The sequence below is a fragment of the Leptinotarsa decemlineata genome, unplaced genomic scaffold (assembly GCF_025532065.1).
Source record: "Leptinotarsa decemlineata unplaced genomic scaffold, Ldec_3_MD MMD2_tig00026328_RagTag_RagTag, whole genome shotgun sequence".
Lineage (NCBI taxonomy): Eukaryota > Metazoa > Arthropoda > Insecta > Coleoptera > Chrysomelidae > Leptinotarsa > Leptinotarsa decemlineata.
In genome coordinates, this window is record NW_027412688.1 from 28,305,554 (window position 1) to 28,326,609 (window position 21,056).

A 21,056-nucleotide genomic window follows, 5' to 3' on the forward strand; every position below is an offset into this window, starting at 1 on the left:
ACCTTCAAAATGAATTATATCCTATGTAACATGTCCCTACATTTCTTCGTCGTATGTTGAAGTTATCTCATATATGGCCTTGGTATATTTCTAAAGAATTGTTCTAGATTTATATGGAATGTGTTGTATTGGTAATACTGGCCGAAAAGATAAAGCAGAAAATATCTTGAATGAATGACTTGAATACTACTTTCAGACGAAACGTTTGTGTGTGTACAAAATTCAGTTCAGGCAAAGCTTAGGAAAACTACGTTATTCAAGTACAATTATCCTTAATTTAGGATAATGCGAAACTATTGAGATTTTTCATTTCTGAAATCACTCGAACAGTACATCTATAACATAAATGAACTTTATCTACATCAATCTTTACCATGTCATGAACTGTGTACGGTAATATTTATTCCCAGCTTTGTTTTGTACATCCTTATAATGTATTTGATAACAAGTTTTCAGCAATTTATTATAAACTATAACTATTGAAATAAAGCAGAAAATAACAATTGACGTAACAGAATGTCAAATTTTGTAGGTTTCAAATCATAGTAAATGTGCCTTCTTCGTTTCGCACACGAATCACAGACGAATATCTTTTGAATTCATGAGCGCAAGAAAACGCCTTTAGTAATGAAATGTTACATTTTGACCGACAGTTTACGCATCAGAACTGTCAAGTGTCGCATCAAAACTGACAGTTGACGTATCATAAGTGAGAGACCACTGAGCTTTTGACAGCTTTGTAACAAAACAATAAACAATATTTAGAATTATATTCAGTTGCCAGAACTAAAAGAATAGGTAAGTATTTAACAATTTTTTTTTAATTAATAATGAACTTCTAGAAAATCACCATCATGATATTTGTCATACTCAGAAACATTGAGGGCTTGAATTCAAAATTTACATTTTTTTTACTAATGTAAAACTTGGATCTGTAGTTAACCAAACTTTATTCCAATAAGTAGTTCATCGTACAATTTGTTCAAGTTGTGCGCGAAGAACATAACATTCTTAGGTGATGATTGTTGTGGAGTAGAGTTGAAAAATGTATTTCACTTTAATTGAACCACAATTGAGTCAGTAACAATATTTCTCTCAAATAAGTGTCAAAAAATTCAAGAGGGTAATAAATGAAAATTCAGATGAATCCACCAGAAAATCAAAAAATTATTGGTTTATTTCAATTTATAATCCCTGAAATAAGGATTTTTGAAAATAAATATAATCCTACATTGTTCACAGCAGTTTGTAAAAATGAATAGTAACAATGAGTAGTAACAATGAACCATCCTTTAATTTGACCAAAAAAATTTTGCATATCTGACACTGAAATATTTAATTCAAAAAACAAATCTCATTCTGATCTCTACATTCCAAGTTATTGCTTCAATCAAACAAAAATTATTAGTAATGCTATAGTGATAGAAATTTTCAAGTATGTGGGATGAGAAAATTTAGATAGGTTTTCTTACTCAACTTATTCATGAACTATTTTCAATGAAGATCAAAGTTGCAGGCTCGTTGCATGAAATGGGAGGATTGGGCAAGAATGGTCAAGATAACTGAACTCTAATCTTAAAAAAAACTAAGGCAAGCAATGGTGAATTCATATTTATGAATTATTTCAAGAAGCTTTCCTACATTGAGGGTGTACACATAAAGTGCCTAGTCATTTGTAATATAGATAATATACCTAAATAATTGATAATATAGAAAGCGATAATATACACTCGAGATTGAGTTGAAAACTTTGATCAAATAATGAAAGGCAGGGCAAGTGCATAAGTTGCTCATAAAGTTTGCCCAGTCTAGTGGCTGGGTCTGGAACTATATGCCAGTTGATACTCATTTGAAAGAGACCGTCAACATCACTAGTAGTCTCTAAGGAAGGTTGTAAAGTCACACGGTGCCCTATTAGTTGCCTGCAAGGTATTAAAGATTGCAAACTCATTCATTTTTATTAGTCTCATCGATGAGTGTTTGGGCTGTTTCGTATGTTAATCTATAAGTTCTGCAGTTATATTTCACTTTTATATTTATTAATTAGGTCCTACTACACACTTACTCACTATACTATACATTTCTCCAAGGGTATTACGGTTTTCTTTCATATTTTTAATTAATTTGTTCATAATAATAGACGCATTACCTTCCATATGTTTTATTGATCAGTACTCTAAAAGCCTATTACTCATATCTTGTAATCAATCTCTCCATCATAGAAGACCCTAGTGTTATCCCAAAAAAAGATGCTTAAAGATCATAGTCTGAGAATTGTGTATTGTGAAATGTTGCAAAGATAAGTTTGTAAAGTTTTACTATCCATATATAAGTTGGTAGAATCTTTAGGTCCAATGAATACCCAATGTTAGTTCTTACTGTGTTTCATAAATATCTCTCAAAGGTGGAGAGGAATCGAATGGTTTTTTTGAAATTTTGAACTTTGTACCAAACTTCCTGTCAACCAAATTTTATTATAACATAATAATATAAATTTATTAGTTGCTCCTTGTACTTTCTGGTGCTTTAGTTGTCATAGCAACTGTTCACGTTTCAATTTCATGTACATTTTCCAATCTGCAAGATTATTGTCTCTAGATTTTTCGTCCAGTGCTTTAATTTTAAATTCCTGCTTGTATTTCTTTTCCTGTTCTTCCTGCATTTTTTCTTCGATTTTTTTGTTCTTAAATCATGTCACAATTCCTCTTAGTACATGTTTTATTAAATTATTTAATCACTTTCAAATAAGTATCCAATAACAAGAATCTTGGGAGCAATGTTATTATTTTGTTATTACATTCCAACTTGCAAAATAAATCATGAAAACGGACCATAAGAGATACAATATCGTATACAATGTCAAATGAAGGAAAAAAGAATCAACCACAAATGATTGTATATAAATCTAAAAATGTATAAAAATCTTGATAATGAAATTAACAAATTGATTCTTCTCGAATATATACATTTGTTATCTTAGCATGACGGGCATTTGACTCGTAATCTGACTTGAATCGTGTTGACATACTCTTTCTTTACATATTTTAAATTATTTGTTTGTTTTATAGCAATGATATATAAACATTTTCAATTTTTGTGGCATTCAGCTCATTTATTGTCAGCTTCAGCAACTGACATTGAACAAATACAACCCCTAATTTGAGTAATGTTTTTGATTTTAGAGGTCTTAAACAAGATACATTATTTGGAATTTACCTTCTCAAATAAGAGGCTGTTCGATCTGTCTTTTTTTCATTTATAAATATCTCAACTGAGAATATAGTAACATAAAATTTATTTACAGGTCGCCTCAAAAATGGAAAACCAAGAAAATCTTTTGAAAAAAAACAACCGTGCTGATTTGTCATCTTTGCCAACACGACAATACCTTGATCAGACAGTTGTACCGGTTTTGATGAATGCTCTCTCATATTTGGCGAAAGAACGCCCACCAGAACCCATCGCGGCTTTAGCTGCATTTCTTTTGAAAAATAAGTCAACATATGAAAGCTCTGATAGCTCGTCACCTCCAGTGGCGGGAAATCCTGAAGATAAGCCATAGACTATTATTTTTTGTTACATCAATCCGCTGTCAATAAATGTATAAATTTGATTATGGTATTTCAATTTATTAAACAAATCTTCACCAAGCTACCAATCATTTTATTTATTTCAAGCTTTGAGTGAATAATATATCACTCAGACGTGCTATTGAGTCAAACCAGATAATGACAACAAGAAAAGTGGAATAAACGTACTTCAAACTAGGACTGGTTGCAGAAGAAAAGAGGGAACTAACCCAAGTTGTACAGAAGATGGAAGCTCTTTAATTGGTGACCAAAAAGATGAACGACTTTGTTTATTATATCCAGCTAGTTCTGCACAGACCTAACCTCTTGTCGTCTATGTAAAAAGACTAGCTCCCTACAATGATCCTCCCAGTTGGATTAATCAGAATGAAATAAACGAGTTACTCCAAATGTAGTAACTTGAAAAGGCGGACAGTGTTATGTCACGTACGTTTACATACGCCAATGGTACAGAGTATATCTATGGGGTTTATTGCGGAGATTAGGCTGAATAGTTCGAAGATCAAACTAGAGGCCAGGTCACAAGCGACGGCGAACAGTGGCGATATTTATGAGTATAATTGAAGTAAAGGGCTTAAGTTGTGATTATGAATTTTAAAATGGATTCATTAAATTTTATCGAGCAAACAACTTATATATTGGTCGGCGAGAGAATGTAACAAACAATACATTTTCTTTGATATATCTAGGATGTTAATTATATACTAGATCATGGTATATACCCGTCGTTTTTGAACTAGCACTAGCAGGTGAAACTTCGGACCACATCTAATTAACCCGGAAACTTCGGACAATCAATTACCTATACAATGTTCACAGTAAATTTCGTTACAAGGTAGCTTCATCAGTTGGGCTGGAACATCAGAATATTCTACAATGTCTTTCATATAATGGGTAATTACAAAACTTAATTAGATAAATAAATAATTCTGCCAAACCAGGTAGATTATAAAAAAATTATTGCAATATTTCTTCCTCTAAGAAAACAGGTAATTTATGAAATTTGCGTGTGAAAGCTATTTTTCGAGTTTTTCTGGCCGTGGTCTGCAGGTTTTTATGTCTAACGTTTCTTTTACTACTGCGGTAGACATTATCAAAATCGATCATAACGGTCGCAATGCTCGAGTTGTTAATTAATTCATTAATTAAGAGAATATACCACATCGCCTTTGATAACTTTACCGCAGTAGAAGACGGAACGTCAGACATAAAAATCTGCAGACCACGGCCAAAAATCCGGAAAATAGCTTTCATACAGTTATTTCCGGCCGTGAAACTTTACATTCTTTAATTTATGAGTATGTTGAGCAAAGGCATTTTTTGCCAAAACTTGATTAGATAAATGAATAATTCTGGCAAAACAGATAGATTTTAAAAAAACATTTATAATGCAATATTACTTCTAGGAAAACAAGTAATTTATAAGTACGTGCAACAATGATGAGTAAATAACACCTTGTTGGTCATTCAAAAGAAAATTTGAATGTTTGCATCGGTTGATTTCCAGAGATTCTAGCAGGTTTAATTTTTGTCCTTAATTTTTGTTTGTAATATGTTGTAGTCCATGTTGAAATCATAGTTGTTTCCTAAAGGGGACAACTCTACAAACTTTTGGGCAAAATCTACCTGTTTACCAGAATTATTAATGTAAGTATCTAATTAAGTTTTGTACTTACCTACTGTTATACAGTTATAGAATAGTTTGATGTACTAGTGAAAATGATATAATTATTATCATGGATAGTGTTATTAACTTTCTGCAAGTAACAATAGTATATGTGTACCTGAATATTTTAGTATTAATGTAACTCAGAAAAAAACGAAACAACCTTTCTCTACTGGAAAATAGTTAGAAATTTTATTTTAAATTTCTGAAGTATTTCATTGTGATATAAGGCTATTGCCTTTTCAAATATTTTTTTCAATCCAATATTTCAAATGGTCCTATTTAATTTTTTCTTCTAGGTGAAAGATGTCGCTGCACGGTCTTCCTCCACTGCCGAAAAGTCTAAGCAGCTTCATGATATCAGAAGCAACTCCAACTCCCCCAACGCCATTGAGGAGCAGTTCAATTCGTCCAGGTACTGGCATCAAACAGCCAACAGGATATTCGTCTCACATAAAAGTTGGTGGCAGTCCAGAGCCGAGTTTTCGAATGTCTTCTGCTGGCAGCTCTACAAGAAAGTCAACCAGTCTTGATACGAAGCTGGCTATTCTTGGACAAGAAATGGTAAGGTGTTGGCAATCCTGAGAACTGAGATGTTATTTTACAAGTTCCCGGGATCAAAATAGATTTTTAATAACAAAAACATTGTTAATTTTTTTATAAAAGATGACTTCAATTATTTACTTCTTTAATATTTGTTGAATATCAATCAGGGTAGATAACGTCTATTCGCTCTTCATTTAATATTACAATGGATGTAGGCTCAGAAAAAACGCACAGATTCATTACTGTGGATGTATGTTAAAGGAAGTCATGTTGAAAATTGCTAAATTTAGTACTACCTAGAGGTAGTTCTCAATAGTATGCCTGTCTGTCTTCTTGAAACTCTGCATTGTAACTCCTCTTTGGGAAAAATTTTGTTATTGATAGCAAAATTATAAGTATGTACAAATGGTTCTATGAAAAATTGAGAATACCCTTCAACTCATTTCTTTGAAAATTATGTTATGGAGTTTTGCTGCGGCATCCTCTTCTTCTGTAAAAAGATATTAATGCTCCAGTCGGTGACACTTCACGCTGCCATGGGGTTCATATTCTACTCCAAGAAATCTAGGACAAAGTAACTTTTTAATTTGATCCAGCGTTGTACTTGGATTCAATCTTGTTACAAATAAAGTCACTAATTTTGAGGCTGTATCTTCGCTATAACCACCGATGAGAAAAACGCGATCTTTTTTGTGACTTCCACCCATCAACTGAGTCAATGTGATTTTGTAATTCGTTCGTTTTATTTTGCATCACTGCATTATTTATGGCAGCTTCTATTTCGTGTAGGTTTATATTCAATTACTTGAAGGAATTACAGTTCTTCTTATTGTATTTATCTGTTTTTTGCTTGTTGTTGTTGTTAGAAATTGACCCTCATCAACTTTCGTTACTGATGTCATGTTTTTTTTTCAATAAATCACAATTTTTTTAAAGCAAACAGTTGTTATATTCTAAATTTATCTTCCAATTCTTGAATTATTCTTCCGAGAAGAATTTTGAGTGTATTTCTCACTGCTCATTTGAAATATTGCTGAGATTAGGATGTTTATTGCCCCTTCCAAAGCAAATCAAAAACTTTTCAATGACAAATTCATGTTTTTTCACTTTAACACAACTATAGTGAAACAATTCACCACAATTTATGCACTGAATATTGTTAGTTGCTTCAGTTTTACAGCATTTCAACACACTCTAAATTCTTGTAATCTTCAGAAGGCACCATGTTTTTATACAATATCACTTATAGGTGACAATGATTAAAAAGAAGCATAATTGAACCCAATCTTTGACTTTGAATAACAACACCAATAGTTGAATCAGTCAATGGTTTATAACAATATTAACCCAAACCCAAAATTCCATTATTTGCTAAAGATGTCTTTTACTTACGTTATAGTTCAATCTTCGACAACTCGACCTTACTGTCCTCTCCCAGCTATGGACTCTGAACGAGTCAATTCAAGAATTCCGCAATATTCTACAAGAACAAGAAGATCGTGTTCTTTCACCTCCATCAATTTCTCCCACACCCTCCTCCGGAGAAGAAGTAGATGCTGATGAATTTTACCTATCAACAACTTCTTTGAATTTTAGAACTGTAGTGACACATCCAGAACACCGACAAAGTGTTTCATCGAATACATCAAGTGTTGGATAGATCAAATGAAGGATTATATGAAGGGATTCTATGACCTTCAATGTCTCGAAATAAAGAATAGTTGTTACCATCTTGTAAAAGTCATTTACAGTCTCCTTCAAGTACCATATAATAATATTTCCATTGTTATGTTTTTACAATGCCTCTATATATTTTCCAAATTTCTTTTTCATGTTAGCTTGGACACTGAAAAAACAATCTCAGAATCGAATAAAGTGTTTATCATTTTCTGATGATATTATGAATAGGTAATTAGCCTTAGGTGCGGAAAAGTTTAAAAAAAATTAGTGTTCAGATATCTACTCTAGTGATAAAAAAATAAATACTTCAAAATAAAATTTGGAAACATTAATCTCTCCCAACTATCTACATACTAGGTTCTGATATTAGCCGGAAAACAACTACTTCCCCGTAATACCACACTGGACATTTGACAGATATTTATGCAAGATATCTCACAGAGGTTAGTCTCGCAGATGTTTCTCTATCATCCAGCAGCAGGACCAAGCCGAAATTATTCAAGTAGATCACCTACAAACCGGTTGCGAAGTATTACCTCTCATCAGTGTAGGACAGATCTGACCCAAAGAGTTAAGTAACATCTTAGAATAATTAAATATCAGTTTGTGAACATTTTCAGAAAATTGACATTATTAAATTTACACCTGACATTTGTTACTAATAATATATGTCAGCTTGTATGTATAAGGGCTGGATAGTTTTCTAGAAGTAGTTGTGAATTTCCATATTTAGTAGCTAATTATATTCACTCATCGACTAAGATTGAAAATTTATGAATACACTGACTTGTTACTGATGAAAATTAATAACTATCAGTTTGTAGGTAAAACTGGAACATTTGGCGTAAAATGAATATGAAGAAAAAACTTTTCCCACACTAAAACAAAAACACTTGATGAGTTTTTGATTTTTTTTAAACATTTGTTTTTAAATTTCTATTAGCAAATTTCAAAGTATAATGAATTCTTACCCTTGTGAAAAGAGAAAATAAATAATCCTAAGGAAATGTTGATTTTTAAAAACATTGTTTTGAACTGGTTCCTATGCAATCAGTGGCACATAAATTATAAAAATGATAAGGATATTATGTCTCTCTAGATGAATGATACTTTGTTAAAATGAGTCTGGAGGCATATATAAATTTCCAAACTATTTGGCTTCTGTATCACTGCTACATTTCAGCAGATGAGGAGTATTAAAAAAGTAAAATAGTTTTCCCTCATCAACAAAGAAATATGGCTGCTCTATAGACACTGACATCTTTTCTGGCAAGTGTATAAAAATTAAAACCTAAATCTGAAATGATACCTACCCCTAACTCTTAATCCAATTTTTGATAATTGCCTAACAGCTTCAATCAGAATAATTTTTATATCCAGTATTGATGTGGATGAATTGGTAAAAAAGTATGCAACAGTAGTCTCCAAAAAAGGTTATTTGAATATACATTTGATATTTTGGTTTTGCAGAGATTTCAGTGGAAGTAATATTTTTCATACAGATACATACCAGCTAAATCAAAAAATGTGATTCAACAATTATTTTCCTTTATGTATTTCCAGTGGAACTTCCATGGTTTTGTCATTTTATATCATTACTTGTGTGGCATATACTATTAGTAAATTTCAATTTCATCAAATTAATTTCATAAAAAAAGCCTGCACATATATAGTCTATCACAATTTATTTTATAATTGAATAGAACTGGCCGATACTTGATGAAAATCCATATTAAAAAACTAATTAATACAGTTTATTGTATGATTTTCACCATTCAGTATTTTAGTGAAAATCATATAATAAACTGTATTAATTAGTTTTTTAATTTATTTTATGATTTTCGTTATATGTTCATTCCTTCAATCCTACATAATGAATACTAGAAAAACACATTCGAATGGAAATCAAAAAAACTTAATGCTGATATCACCCTGCAAATTACAGCAACCCACGAATTTTTCACAAATACAAAACTACCACTTACAACGACTCAGTCTGTAATAATATTCCATGCCTCAACTTGACTCGCTTGGTAAACCCATCAGATTCAGTCGGTTGCACATGAAATTCGAGATGGGAAATCTTGACCCAAATATGGCGGAGAGTGAACTTACTTGTGTTTACTCCTATACCGTGTTAGTGTGAAAATGGTTTAATTATCATCATAAATGCTGGCAACATTTATTATGTTCCAGAAATTCATATTATTACGATAAAAAAATCCATATAATTCGTTTGATTTCTCCAATGAATGATTTCAAAAACTAGTGATTTTAACTTAACGTTTCGTTAAGACAAATTTCACCAAAAAAAATATTGAAATTATTTTAGATATATATTTTCTTCCAGTATTCAGTCAATGTTCAATCTAAAATATGCAGCATCATGAGTTTTCATCATTTTTTGTTATGATTGAAATGATAATTTGAAAATGCAGTAAAGTTTCGAATGACTTTGAATCAATTCTTTATACAATCATATTTTTAGTAAAAACACAATAACCATAATAAATGAAAGTTCATATTCTTTCTTACCTATATGCTGATACAACTTTCACCTAATAATTGCCACTTATTACTGCATAAAACCTTCCTTTATGAGGGGGGGCACAATGCATTACAAGGTCGGGTATATTTTTCCCTCGGACTTTTTTAATACTCAGTTTGTACTTCAAACGATTTTAACGGATATTTTTTAGATTTCTATATTGAGAAATACCATAACCATTCATCTGTTGATATTATGTAAGAACCGTAAGAATGTTTTTCAGGGATGATGAAATAAATGGATATTAGATATGGAAACAGTGATTTTCTGACAAGAATTTAGTGTAGTCGAATTTTATTCAAAATATTTTTTAGGTACGGATACAACCACTGTCCTCTTCGACTGCTTCAATAAAACACCTAAATTTGTAATGAATATTTATTTCCACCCGAAATCAGCTGATTCAACATTTCTTCCATAAAACCTAAAAATAAATATATGCAAAGGGACAGACAATCCCAAAACATTAGGAATACTTTGGTAACAGCACACTACATCAGTAGATAAAATATGAATATCACATTTACAATAATGAATATACAGCGAGGAATTGAATGATCTCTTTCTAAACAAACATACTGAACTTTCATTCAATCAACATCCTTAAATGAAAGATTAAAAAAATAACTTCGTGTTTTCAGTTGGAATTTACTTCATTATTGAGCGAAAGTTTATATCAACCACTTGTTACAATATTTGAAAGTGAAATTATTCAATTTTTATGAAATTGGAAGAGTATCGAGCACATCAATAATTCTGAAACGGATGAAGTAGGCAAGAAACAACATACTTCAACAAGATATTACACACCCTGTACTTGAAATTGGTGCAAAAACTTTTCTGAGGTTTTTTTACAAAGTAACAATTATGGCCACTTCTATTTGTTTTTGTACTAAATGAAAAAACCGTTGTAAATTTTGATAAAAAAAGCCCCAGCATAACAACAATCATCAGATATAGTTTGTCATCCTCTTCGAACCCCTGCAGAAGAGAGACCATGCACCTCAATTTTATACATTCACTATGCTATAACTAAGGGCTCGTCATCTGAAAATCCTCTAATCTGGGGACTCTCGTCATCTTCCAAAGTGCGGTCATCAAAGGTGGCCGCATCAGATCTACTATCATAGTGGGAGTTAGAAAATCGAGTGAAATTGCTCTGCAGCCTTCGGTTTCTTATAACTAGGAATACAATGACCATGATCAATACTATGAGCACGAGTATACTTGGTACGATTACTGCAGTCATGTTTATTGGCTGCACTATGTACGTGCTCTCCTTGCTAACCAGCTCGGAAGCTTGTGAATGTAGACCTTTTCCCGTGCGGATTCTGACCGCGAAAGTATAGGTTTGGTGAGAGGAGTTGGTGTAGAAGAAAGGGGGTTTATCTACGACAAACTTCTGGGCATACGTTTCATTCAAGCTGTTACCTTCTTGCACTAAAACTTCATAAAAATACTTTCCGATGTTATTGGGCAGTTTTCTCTCTAGCCAGCTGACTTTATAACTGCCGTTATTTTCTAGAGACACGCTAGTTTCGAACGGTGGCAAGATAGGTGGCGCTTCATATGTTACAGGCTTCGAATAAGTAGCACCTGGATAATCTGTGGCTACCCTAACATTGTAAATTCCGCCATAAGAGACGTTGAACACACGATAAGAAAGACTGTTTCCACTGACGCGGCGGTGCCAGGTTTGGGTGGTGGATTTTTCATAGATCTCAATCTGGAAAGTAAATGAAATGAAATATATAATTGAAATGGCATTACCTAAATTACATGAAATATGAATTAATTTATAAATACAAATCGACATTAAAAATTTAGAAAACACAAAAAATACTTAAATAGATCTTCATAAATAAATACCTACTCAATCAAATAACTATTTGTAAAATTATAAAATAATTATATCATTTTTTATGGCAACAAGTGGGATATGAATTTAATATTAATTATTCAAAAGAGAAGTAACTTTAAGAAACCCTTGGACAGTCATATATAACGAATGGAGTAAAAAAATCCATTTTTCCGTTAACCACCTATCCCTTCTCATGAACAACAACCAGAATGACAACTCAGATGCCCAAACTTGTAAGAACAGAGTATTAACGAGGTCTTGATTTCGGACGTGTCATTCGTGTGAAGGAAACTTTTTAATGGATGAATACTATTTCAATTATCCATAATTTGATTTAAATTTAAGAGCCACCAGTATACACCTGTTTCAGATGTTAGGCATCTTCAGTAGTGGGCAGGCAGTTCTTGATAGCAGACAAATTGTAAAAAACTAAGAAGAGTACTTTATGAAAATCACTGTGTAAACACAACCGAGATATAAGTGGAACATCCAAGTTTGCTTGCAAAGTTTACATGTTTTGTTTCCTATAATTTTTTGAACATAAAAGTCAGTTTGAACATCAGAAGCCTCAATCCAATTATTGTACAAGGAATACTTTTCACCATTATCATTATCATGGAAAAATTGCTCTCTATAGTTGTATGAAATTTCATGATAGACTCCGTAGCAATGCAAGAAATTGAACCCTACTCATATTACGAATTATAAAAGTAGTTAAACATTTATCTAATAAATGTGAACAACTTCTAAATAAAAACTGAAAAGAAAAACAAAAAACAGTATATTGTCAAGGAATTGTTGCCAGATAAATTCAAATATCGATTTAGTTTTTGGTATTACTAGGGGGATTCCGTCGTGATGAATTGACTTTTTTCAAAATTAACTTTATTTTTTCTCAAGGTCTCAGAATGATTATGAAGATGACATGTTTCGTTAAAAATCAAGTTACTTGATATTTTCATTTTATTTTTGATATAATGAACGAGACAGCAAATTTTTAATTCATAAAGAGAATTAAGATCCATTATATTAATGGGTTTATATGAATTTACTGTTGATTCAAAATACTTTAGAAACAGTATAATTTACGTCCTAACCCCAACTTTCAATCTATTTTTCATGCAATTGTGGGTGCTTTGGCTATATTGAAAAAAAAACCGTAAAAAGAAAAGAATTGTTAGTTACATATTTCAATAATCATCTCCTTATTCACAACAAAAAAATTACTTTCAACTCTAAGCACCATCATTACAACAATTTTACAATTCTTGACTGTATTTCTTTGGGCTGACATGTGTACTAAGAGTGCAATATCTTTTGATTGTCCTTTTCAATTGAGATATCACTCAACCCTCTTGGAGATAACACCCCGTTCAGAGGGTTGAATATTTTTCAATGGTTTTTTTGGTCAAAACTTGTATATCTTATATATGATTTTGAAAGTTTCTGTATTTTAGTGAAAATTTCATTCCCTGGCAGTTATGCCTTGTGGTACGTTTTCAATGGTTCATCCTGTATATTGTGTTGTAACTGCAAATTACTGTAAACTTTAGGCAAAACCATTTCATGAAACTGTTATATGTTGATTGATATACAAGGAACAGGCAGCTTTTGCATTTATAATTTCACGAAACAATGCTTTCATTGTTTTATGTACCAGAGGAATAGATAACAACTCTCTTATTCTGTACTAACAAACGTCCTAAGATGTATCAAATAAATTAACAAAAATAAAACTCACTATGTAAAAATCTGGCGTGGTGGAAGGACATGACGGCTCCCACTGCACCTTCATCCTGAGTCGGTCACCTCCATCTGGACTAACTACAATTTTTTTTGGTGGGGCTTTAATATGTCCCGCAGTTGTAATCTGTTTGAGATTTCTAGAGAGTGGTCCGTATCCTAACGGCCCAATCAAACCAACAGCCACAATATACACCTCACAGGAGTCAAGGTTAGTGATACTTGCAGTTAGGTTACTGGTAGTGTATTGTGGTTCTAAAAAAAAATTAAATGTCAATCAGTCCTTCTATTACGGGTCCCAATCTTACTTTCAAACAGTTGATCCAATGTTAAGCCATAATAAACTCCATATACCCAGTTGACTTTTTTCGAATACTTGGGACGATCCCAGCTGAGTTTAACAGTGGTGCCAATTTCTTTCAGCACAATAGACTGTGTTATATTCACCTCGGGAAGAACCTTACCGGATTTTCTTAAAGATATTACTGCAGATGGGCCAATGAAGTCTTTTTTGAAGGCATTCACCTATAAACAAATGAGATATATTGTAGTTATGGAATGGACAGATATTATATTTCCAAAAAGAGTATAATAATTGAATATTTTGCTATTTATTATACAGTAGACCCGCGGTAACCCGGACCTGTCTAATCCGGCGCCCCCTGCAATCTGAAGTGCCAATCGCATGTGCATCAATTTGTGAATAAATCATGTCATTTACAATCCTTCGAGATTCATGACTTCAATTCTTTCATAATATTGGAGTGATTGGGAACATCCCTAGTACAATATATTTTATATGCACAAAACCCCAAAAAAATATTTCGAACTTTTTTTAGTATGAATGAACATGATATCAAGCTGACCAAATAATTGATGCATCTTCCAAGGGAGTGACAATAAGACCCAAGTGAACCATTTTAATAGAAGGGACTGAGAAATGTTTACAAATTTTGATTACAAAGCCTAATAATCTAGAGGACTTGACTGAAATGTTATTTGTACTATGAATGTTAGTTATTCGACTATAATAACGTCTACAACAACGGATAATCCCCAATTTTTATACAATATATTAACCTTAGAAAGTTAACTATTCTAGTATCTAATAAATTAACCTACATAGAGAGAATTAAAATGAAATTGTGATAAAAAAATAGTCTTATAAATCTATACCACATAGTATCTAAGAGTGCTCTGAGAGATGTGAAAAAAATCAATATTGATCTCATTGGCATTTGATAGAATTCCGGACAAAGAAGAATGTTTTCCATAATTACACCTATGAAAGTAGACTGAAAGTTTGAACTTGAATGAACTGATTGAATGGCACTTATCGATATAATGCTTTCCACACATCATTAAGCTAGATCAGGGGTCTCCAAACTTTGAAGCCTTCGGGCCATAATGATTTTTTCAGTTTGTTCCAAGGGCCCATTTCTGCCCTGAACTATATTTCTAGACTAGAATAGTCGCAAAGTGCGTGACCTAAGCAAACTTCGCTTTTTTGCATTTCAATTGTTATTGTGTATTGTGACACTTAACGACATCTAGTGGCGAGTAGTGGTACTATGTACTATCTTTTTCAGCTACCCGCTAGGTGGCATTAGGCATAATTAAATATTTGGAATTACCGCGATGGTTCGAGAAAGTTCTGGTTCTAGCTAGTGTATTCCCATCACCTCGAGATGGCAGTAATAATTGCATATAAAATGGCTAGCGGCGCAACTGCGAGTTAGTCTGCGTAGGAAAGGCGAAGGAAGCCAGATCGATGACAGTAAATCATTGGCTGTCGCGGGCCGTAGTTTGGAAACCCTTGAGCTAGATTATCAACATACTCTTGAAGAAGCATTTAATCATCCTTCGATTTTATGGTTGCAAAAATGTTCAAGTCATAAATAATCACAATGTTTGAAATAATTTTTGGCGACGTTCATATACAAATTGAAAAGAAATGGTGCATAGTAGTTTATAACATCTTCATCATATATTGCAGTTAATTCATATGCATTTCTGTTCTCCAGTTTCACTGAAAAATTCATTGTACCAGTTGCTTTAACTTGTTCAGACATAATATCTGACCTATGCTATAAGAATGATCAAGATCAATGATCAAAAAAATTTAATCACTTGAAACCAATCAGTACAGATGGCTGAAAGTATGAATTATATATTGATATGCAATACTCCTCCATGAAAAAATGTCTTTCAAAAAATATTTATAAATTCTGATTTTGAATTTTCTTACCTCAATGCGGTAGTTTGCACCAGGTGCCAACCTTAAAGTAATATTATTTGTTTTTGTAACTCGCGAAGGGAAATTGGGGTAAGGACGTTCTGCTGCTGTAACCACATTATATCCATCAGCTTCACCATCGTACGTCCAAGAAAGAGAAATGACATCTTCCACTTCTGTTACGGTAAGGTTTTTGATGACAGTGACATTTGTGTGACCATCAAAAACTAATGTAACTGGTTCCGATTTATTGCTGGAATATTTTTTGTTATAAGCCACAACCTGGAAAACGATGAATTAAAAAAGCCACTAATGTATTCTAAATAGCTCACCGAAAACGTGTAGGTTGTGCCATGTTCAAAGTCGGTAGACAGTAAATGGGATGTTTCATTGCCGGTCAGCTTCAAAGTTGTTTCCAGAGATGTTTCGGAACTCCAATATATTTCATAGTATTCAATTACACCGCTAGGTTTGAGAGGCTCGTTCCACGAAACCAAAATATGTGAACCATTTCTCTGTTTGGCAGTAACATTCCAAGGTTCACTGGGAACGCCTTCGCGTGTCCATGAAACAAGGAATACTGCAGGTGGAAATACCATACTGCTGTTTTTCACTCGGACATACACAGTCATGTTATATTTCGTAAACGGTTCCAAACTTGTGAATTGGTGTTCTCGACTTTGAGTCCAACTATCATTTTTCCATTTTCCATCACCGGCTTTCACAATAGATGGTTGGAATTCCAGTTCCACATCTACGTGACTCTGGATCTGCCAGTATAGATAAATAGATGTATCGTTCGTATTTCTGAAAGCAAGAAAAATACTTAGATTATGTATAACACTATACATACTACTATTAGTGTTGAAAGTTTTCTATAATGTAACCTTCAACTGACAGACGGGTTTATCTGTGCCATAAATATTTGTTAACACAAGTCGTCAAACTAACATATGTTAGTTATTACAAAGAACTAATAAAGGATATCTATCTATCTATCTAGTGGTAATTCTGTGAGATCATGTTGAAATTAAAACTATGTTGATTTTTAACACCTAAAACCCAGACATATTTCTGAAGAAAAATATGTCTATTTACTTATACTGAATACAAATAGATTTAAACAATTAGGTACGTGTATACAGTGAAGTCGTGATTAGGGTGATAAAACAGTAAAGCAAAATACCTACACTAATGATAACACTTATTGAGGCAAAGTAGCAGTTAGAGTAATGAAATATACGCTATCTGATCGAAAAATAAGGTGAATTTTCATTTTTCTCAAAAAATATTTATTTATTCATCAATTTCTATTCTGCCCCTTTCAAAGTAGTTCTCCAAATACAATATACTTGTGCCAAAAAAATTACAAAACAAGCATCCACAATATCGAATGTTTTCTTTGTATTGCTTATGGCAACCGGCGCATAACTTCAAGACGATTGGGCTTTGGTTTCGATGCCATAACCATATATATCCATGATTCGTTAACAGTTATGACGCCGTCCCAATGAAAGAGCCCAGGAGAGCCAAGACTAAAAAAAGCACGCCAAGTTTGATCAGTTGTCAAGGTTGTGCTCACTGTTTTCTTTGATTACCGTAGCGTAGTGCATCAGGAGTTCTTGCCACATGTTTGTACGGTCAATAAGAAGTATTATCTTTAAGTTATGCGCCACTTGCGAGAAGCAATACAAAGAAATTGTATTGTGGAAAAACAATTCATGGCTTTTGGTTAAAAACAACATCCCAATCATGCCTCAGCCAACCAGATTTAGCTACTTTCGACTTTTTCCTGTCCCCAAGATTGAGGAAACCCATGAGAGAATGGCGTTTTGCGACGATTAAGGAGATAAAAATCGAATCGTTGAGAGTTCAAGAACATACCAAAAAGCTTTGAGGATAGGAAAAAACGCTGGCACAAGTATATTATATCTGAGGGGGACTACTTTGACAGGGACAAAATAGAAATTGATGAATAAATAAATAAATATTTTTTGATAAATATGAAAATTCGCCTTGTTTTTTGAACAGAGTAGTAAAATTGTGGAGATGATATTGCATTTTTTCACACAAAATCCCAATCCACTATTCACTATATAAAAAAAGACGTTTCACTTATAAAAAGCATTCAAGTGAGCAGTCGTCATATCTTACCTTTCTTCAACAGCCATGCGCATAACCTGATAAATTCTGGATTTATCGGTACAATTGAACTCGTCGTACATATCTTTGCAGTCTACTTTTCCATCACATAGCAATGCAAGAGGATAGCAAGTCCCATCACAGGGGAATAGTCCCCTATTACAGCTGGGAGTGGCTGGTGCTTCAGGAAGATTTTTTTCACAAAAACTTTCGTCTGTTTCGTCTGGACAATCTGGGCGACCATCACATACAGAAGATGCCTAGAAAGAATTATCACTGATTAAATGGCAAGAACACTGATTTTGAGATTACTAACAATAGCTGAGGGTTTACATTATATAACGTCATGAAGCATATTTACATCTTATATAATAATAATAATAATAGCATTTATTACCCAACAGTTTAAAACCATTTAACTAAGTATGTTAAAAAAATTATATCGATCCTTATAATTACAAAGTTACAATTTGAGGAAATGAATGAATATTATAATATAATAAAATAAAATAGAAAAAAAAACTATACCAGAAAATTAAAAGTTCTCCATGAAATACTGAGATGCAGTGTCAACAATATATTCTAAGGAATCATAATTGATATCACACAATTTGAAATTAAATTGAAATTATTGCAAATGCTAAAGATAGGTGACTTGAGATACAAATTAGTTCTGGCCAGTCGGCTGTAAAAAGTTTTTGTACTTCTAGTTCTGAAATGAGGCACACAGAAAGTTATAAAAGATAACACCTCCATAGCATCCACATTGTTGTGCAGTAATTTATACAGAAAAATTATTCCAGCAAGTTTTCTGCGTAATTCAAGACTTTCAATATTGAATGTTATGGTAAGAGATTCATATGGAATTCTTCTATCAGAATAGATACCATACGATTTGAAGTAAATAAATTCCAGGAAACGACGTTGACCTTATTGGCCTTAATAAGCTACTAGGCTTTTTTGAATCGTACCTTTTTAACCGTAACCAAATAGTTTATTATAACAGATACAAATCAAACACAATAATTGCTAAGTCTGGCATACCCCAAGGATCGACTTTGGGACCGCTGTTGTTTTTGATATTTATCAATGATTTAGGCACACAAATAAATTCTATGAAAGTTTTTTTTTCTGATGATCTGAAAATACTGAATTCTATCCAAAATGTGAATGATTGCATAACACTTCAGGAAGATATAGATAATGTGCAGGCTTGGTGTGAAATTAATAACCTACATCTGAATATAGGTAAATGTAAAGTCATATCACATACTAGAAAACATAGACATATTGAACATCCATACAATGTTCAAGGTAGTTTGCTAACCCGTTGTGTGGAGACTAAGGATTTAGGTGTATTTTTTGACTCTAAAATGGCATTTGCCAATCACATAAACAAAAAAGTTTCCGAAGCCAATAAAACGATAGGATTTATCACACGAAATTGTTAAAACTTAACAAACACAAACGCCTTGAAGATATTATATTTCTCATATGTCAGTTCCAAGCTTGAATACTGCTCAATTATTTGGAGCCCCTACTATTTCTGTCATGAGTACTCAATTGAAAAAGTTCAAAGAAAATTTATGAAATTCTTGTACTTCAAAAACACTGGAATTTATCCAGCTAGGGATTCTGACCACTATAGTCTTCTCAATCACTTTCAATTAATTTCTTTAGAAAAAAGGAGATGTGCTTCAATAACCTTTTTGCGTAAACTACTGCACAGCCAAGTAGACTGCCATTTGCTCCTGTTAGAACTGAACTTTAGGGTGCCAAGAGCTCAGTCACGACTGAATCTCACATTTTACTGCTCTGCAGCACGAACAAACATAATATCGCATTCTCCAATTAAATATATGTGTGAAAACTACAACTCGATATGCAGCTTTTGCGATATTAATACTTGCTCGGCGAATCATATAAAAAAAGTTGCAATGGAAATCTTAAAGTGATATCAAAACTGTTTTTTCTTTTTTGTGTTGTGAGAGAGTCAGTTATTATAATCACTCTTACCAAGTAGCGCAAAGAATAGTTATACTATCAGTTTTTCGTTTGTTTTAGTTTTCTTTCTTTTGTTTTCTATTCGATGTTATATATCATTGTTATGTTATTCATTGTTAAGAATACACATGAATTGTTAATTTATTTTTTCTACACCCGTACTCTAACAATACACTTATATGACCATAATCCGTTTCATAATGATATCCATTATGATACAGATTTTTCATAACGATACAGATTATCAACCAATAGAAACCCATAATTTTTCAATCAAGAATCCTGTTCCTTTGTTTGTCCTAGATTCTAACCTAAGTAACTAATTGCTTTATTTGTCAAAATCAGTTTTCATATTACCTACCTATATTATCAAAATGTCTGAAAACAGCGATATAGAAGGAATACCATCGACTCCAATATTTTTAAAAGATCAGATTAATTACAGTTGTTATATTCAATATAAATATAATTAGAATCTTTATAGTTTTCATATATCCATGATAATACCATTAAGTTTGTGTTTTTAAAAAAAAATATGAGTTAATTACTGTAAATGTGTTCAATACAAATATAATATTTATAGTTTTTCATTATTTATCGGGTTTAGAAAAAATAGCGTATGCAACTCTCATGTAATGGTTATTAATACACTCGCATATACCATACAAAACTCGCCTTCGGCTCGTTTCGTATCCCGGTTAATGCTCGTGTCATAATAACCATCATTACATGATCGTTGCATAATATACTATTATCTATTATCAGTACTGATGTATTTAATTATGTCCTGAAATTGGGTGTTACTTGTTGGGCAATAAATGATATTATTAGATACAAACTGTTCGCGTTGAAGTAAGTAGGATTTAATGAAAAGTGCTGCTGAATAATGGAAACCAAATTGGTGGAGTTTTTGTAGAAGGATCACGTGATCCTTCAAACATGGTAGATATTTTCAGGTATCACCAAGGTTTTAAAAATTAAAAAACAAGAACATAAAAATACCTAGCAATTGAAGAATACCTACTCAGAAAATCATATGA

At 32.5% G+C, this 21,056-nt stretch overlaps 2 protein-coding genes across 2 annotated transcripts in view; one reads left to right on the plus strand and one right to left on the minus strand.

Annotated features, from left to right (window-relative positions):
* Positions 1–517: 517 nt before the first annotated feature.
* On the plus strand, positions 518–7,800 carry LOC111515316 (protein FAM89A). The gene is made up of 3 exons (XM_023171578.2): positions 518–798; positions 5,556–5,820; positions 7,202–7,800. The coding sequence occupies exons 2-3, from the start codon at positions 5,563–5,565 to the stop codon at positions 7,460–7,462; spliced, it is 519 nt and encodes a 172-aa protein (XP_023027346.2). The 5' UTR covers positions 518–798; positions 5,556–5,562; the 3' UTR covers positions 7,463–7,800.
* Positions 7,801–10,394: 2,594 nt separating this feature from the next.
* LOC111514550 (sortilin-related receptor) overlaps positions 10,395–21,056 on the minus strand; it is a 36,667-nt gene continuing 26,005 nt past the window's right edge. Inside the window, exons 12-17 of the mRNA XM_023170842.2 lie at positions 18,025–18,272; positions 16,203–16,677; positions 15,883–16,152; positions 13,943–14,159; positions 13,633–13,889; positions 10,395–11,756 (exon numbers count right to left, since the gene is read on the minus strand). Of these exons, the coding sequence (XP_023026610.2) occupies positions 11,052–11,756; positions 13,633–13,889; positions 13,943–14,159; positions 15,883–16,152; positions 16,203–16,677; positions 18,025–18,272 (2,172 nt within the window). The 3' untranslated portion in view covers positions 10,395–11,051. The remainder of the gene's footprint in view (positions 11,757–13,632; positions 13,890–13,942; positions 14,160–15,882; positions 16,153–16,202; positions 16,678–18,024; positions 18,273–21,056) is intronic.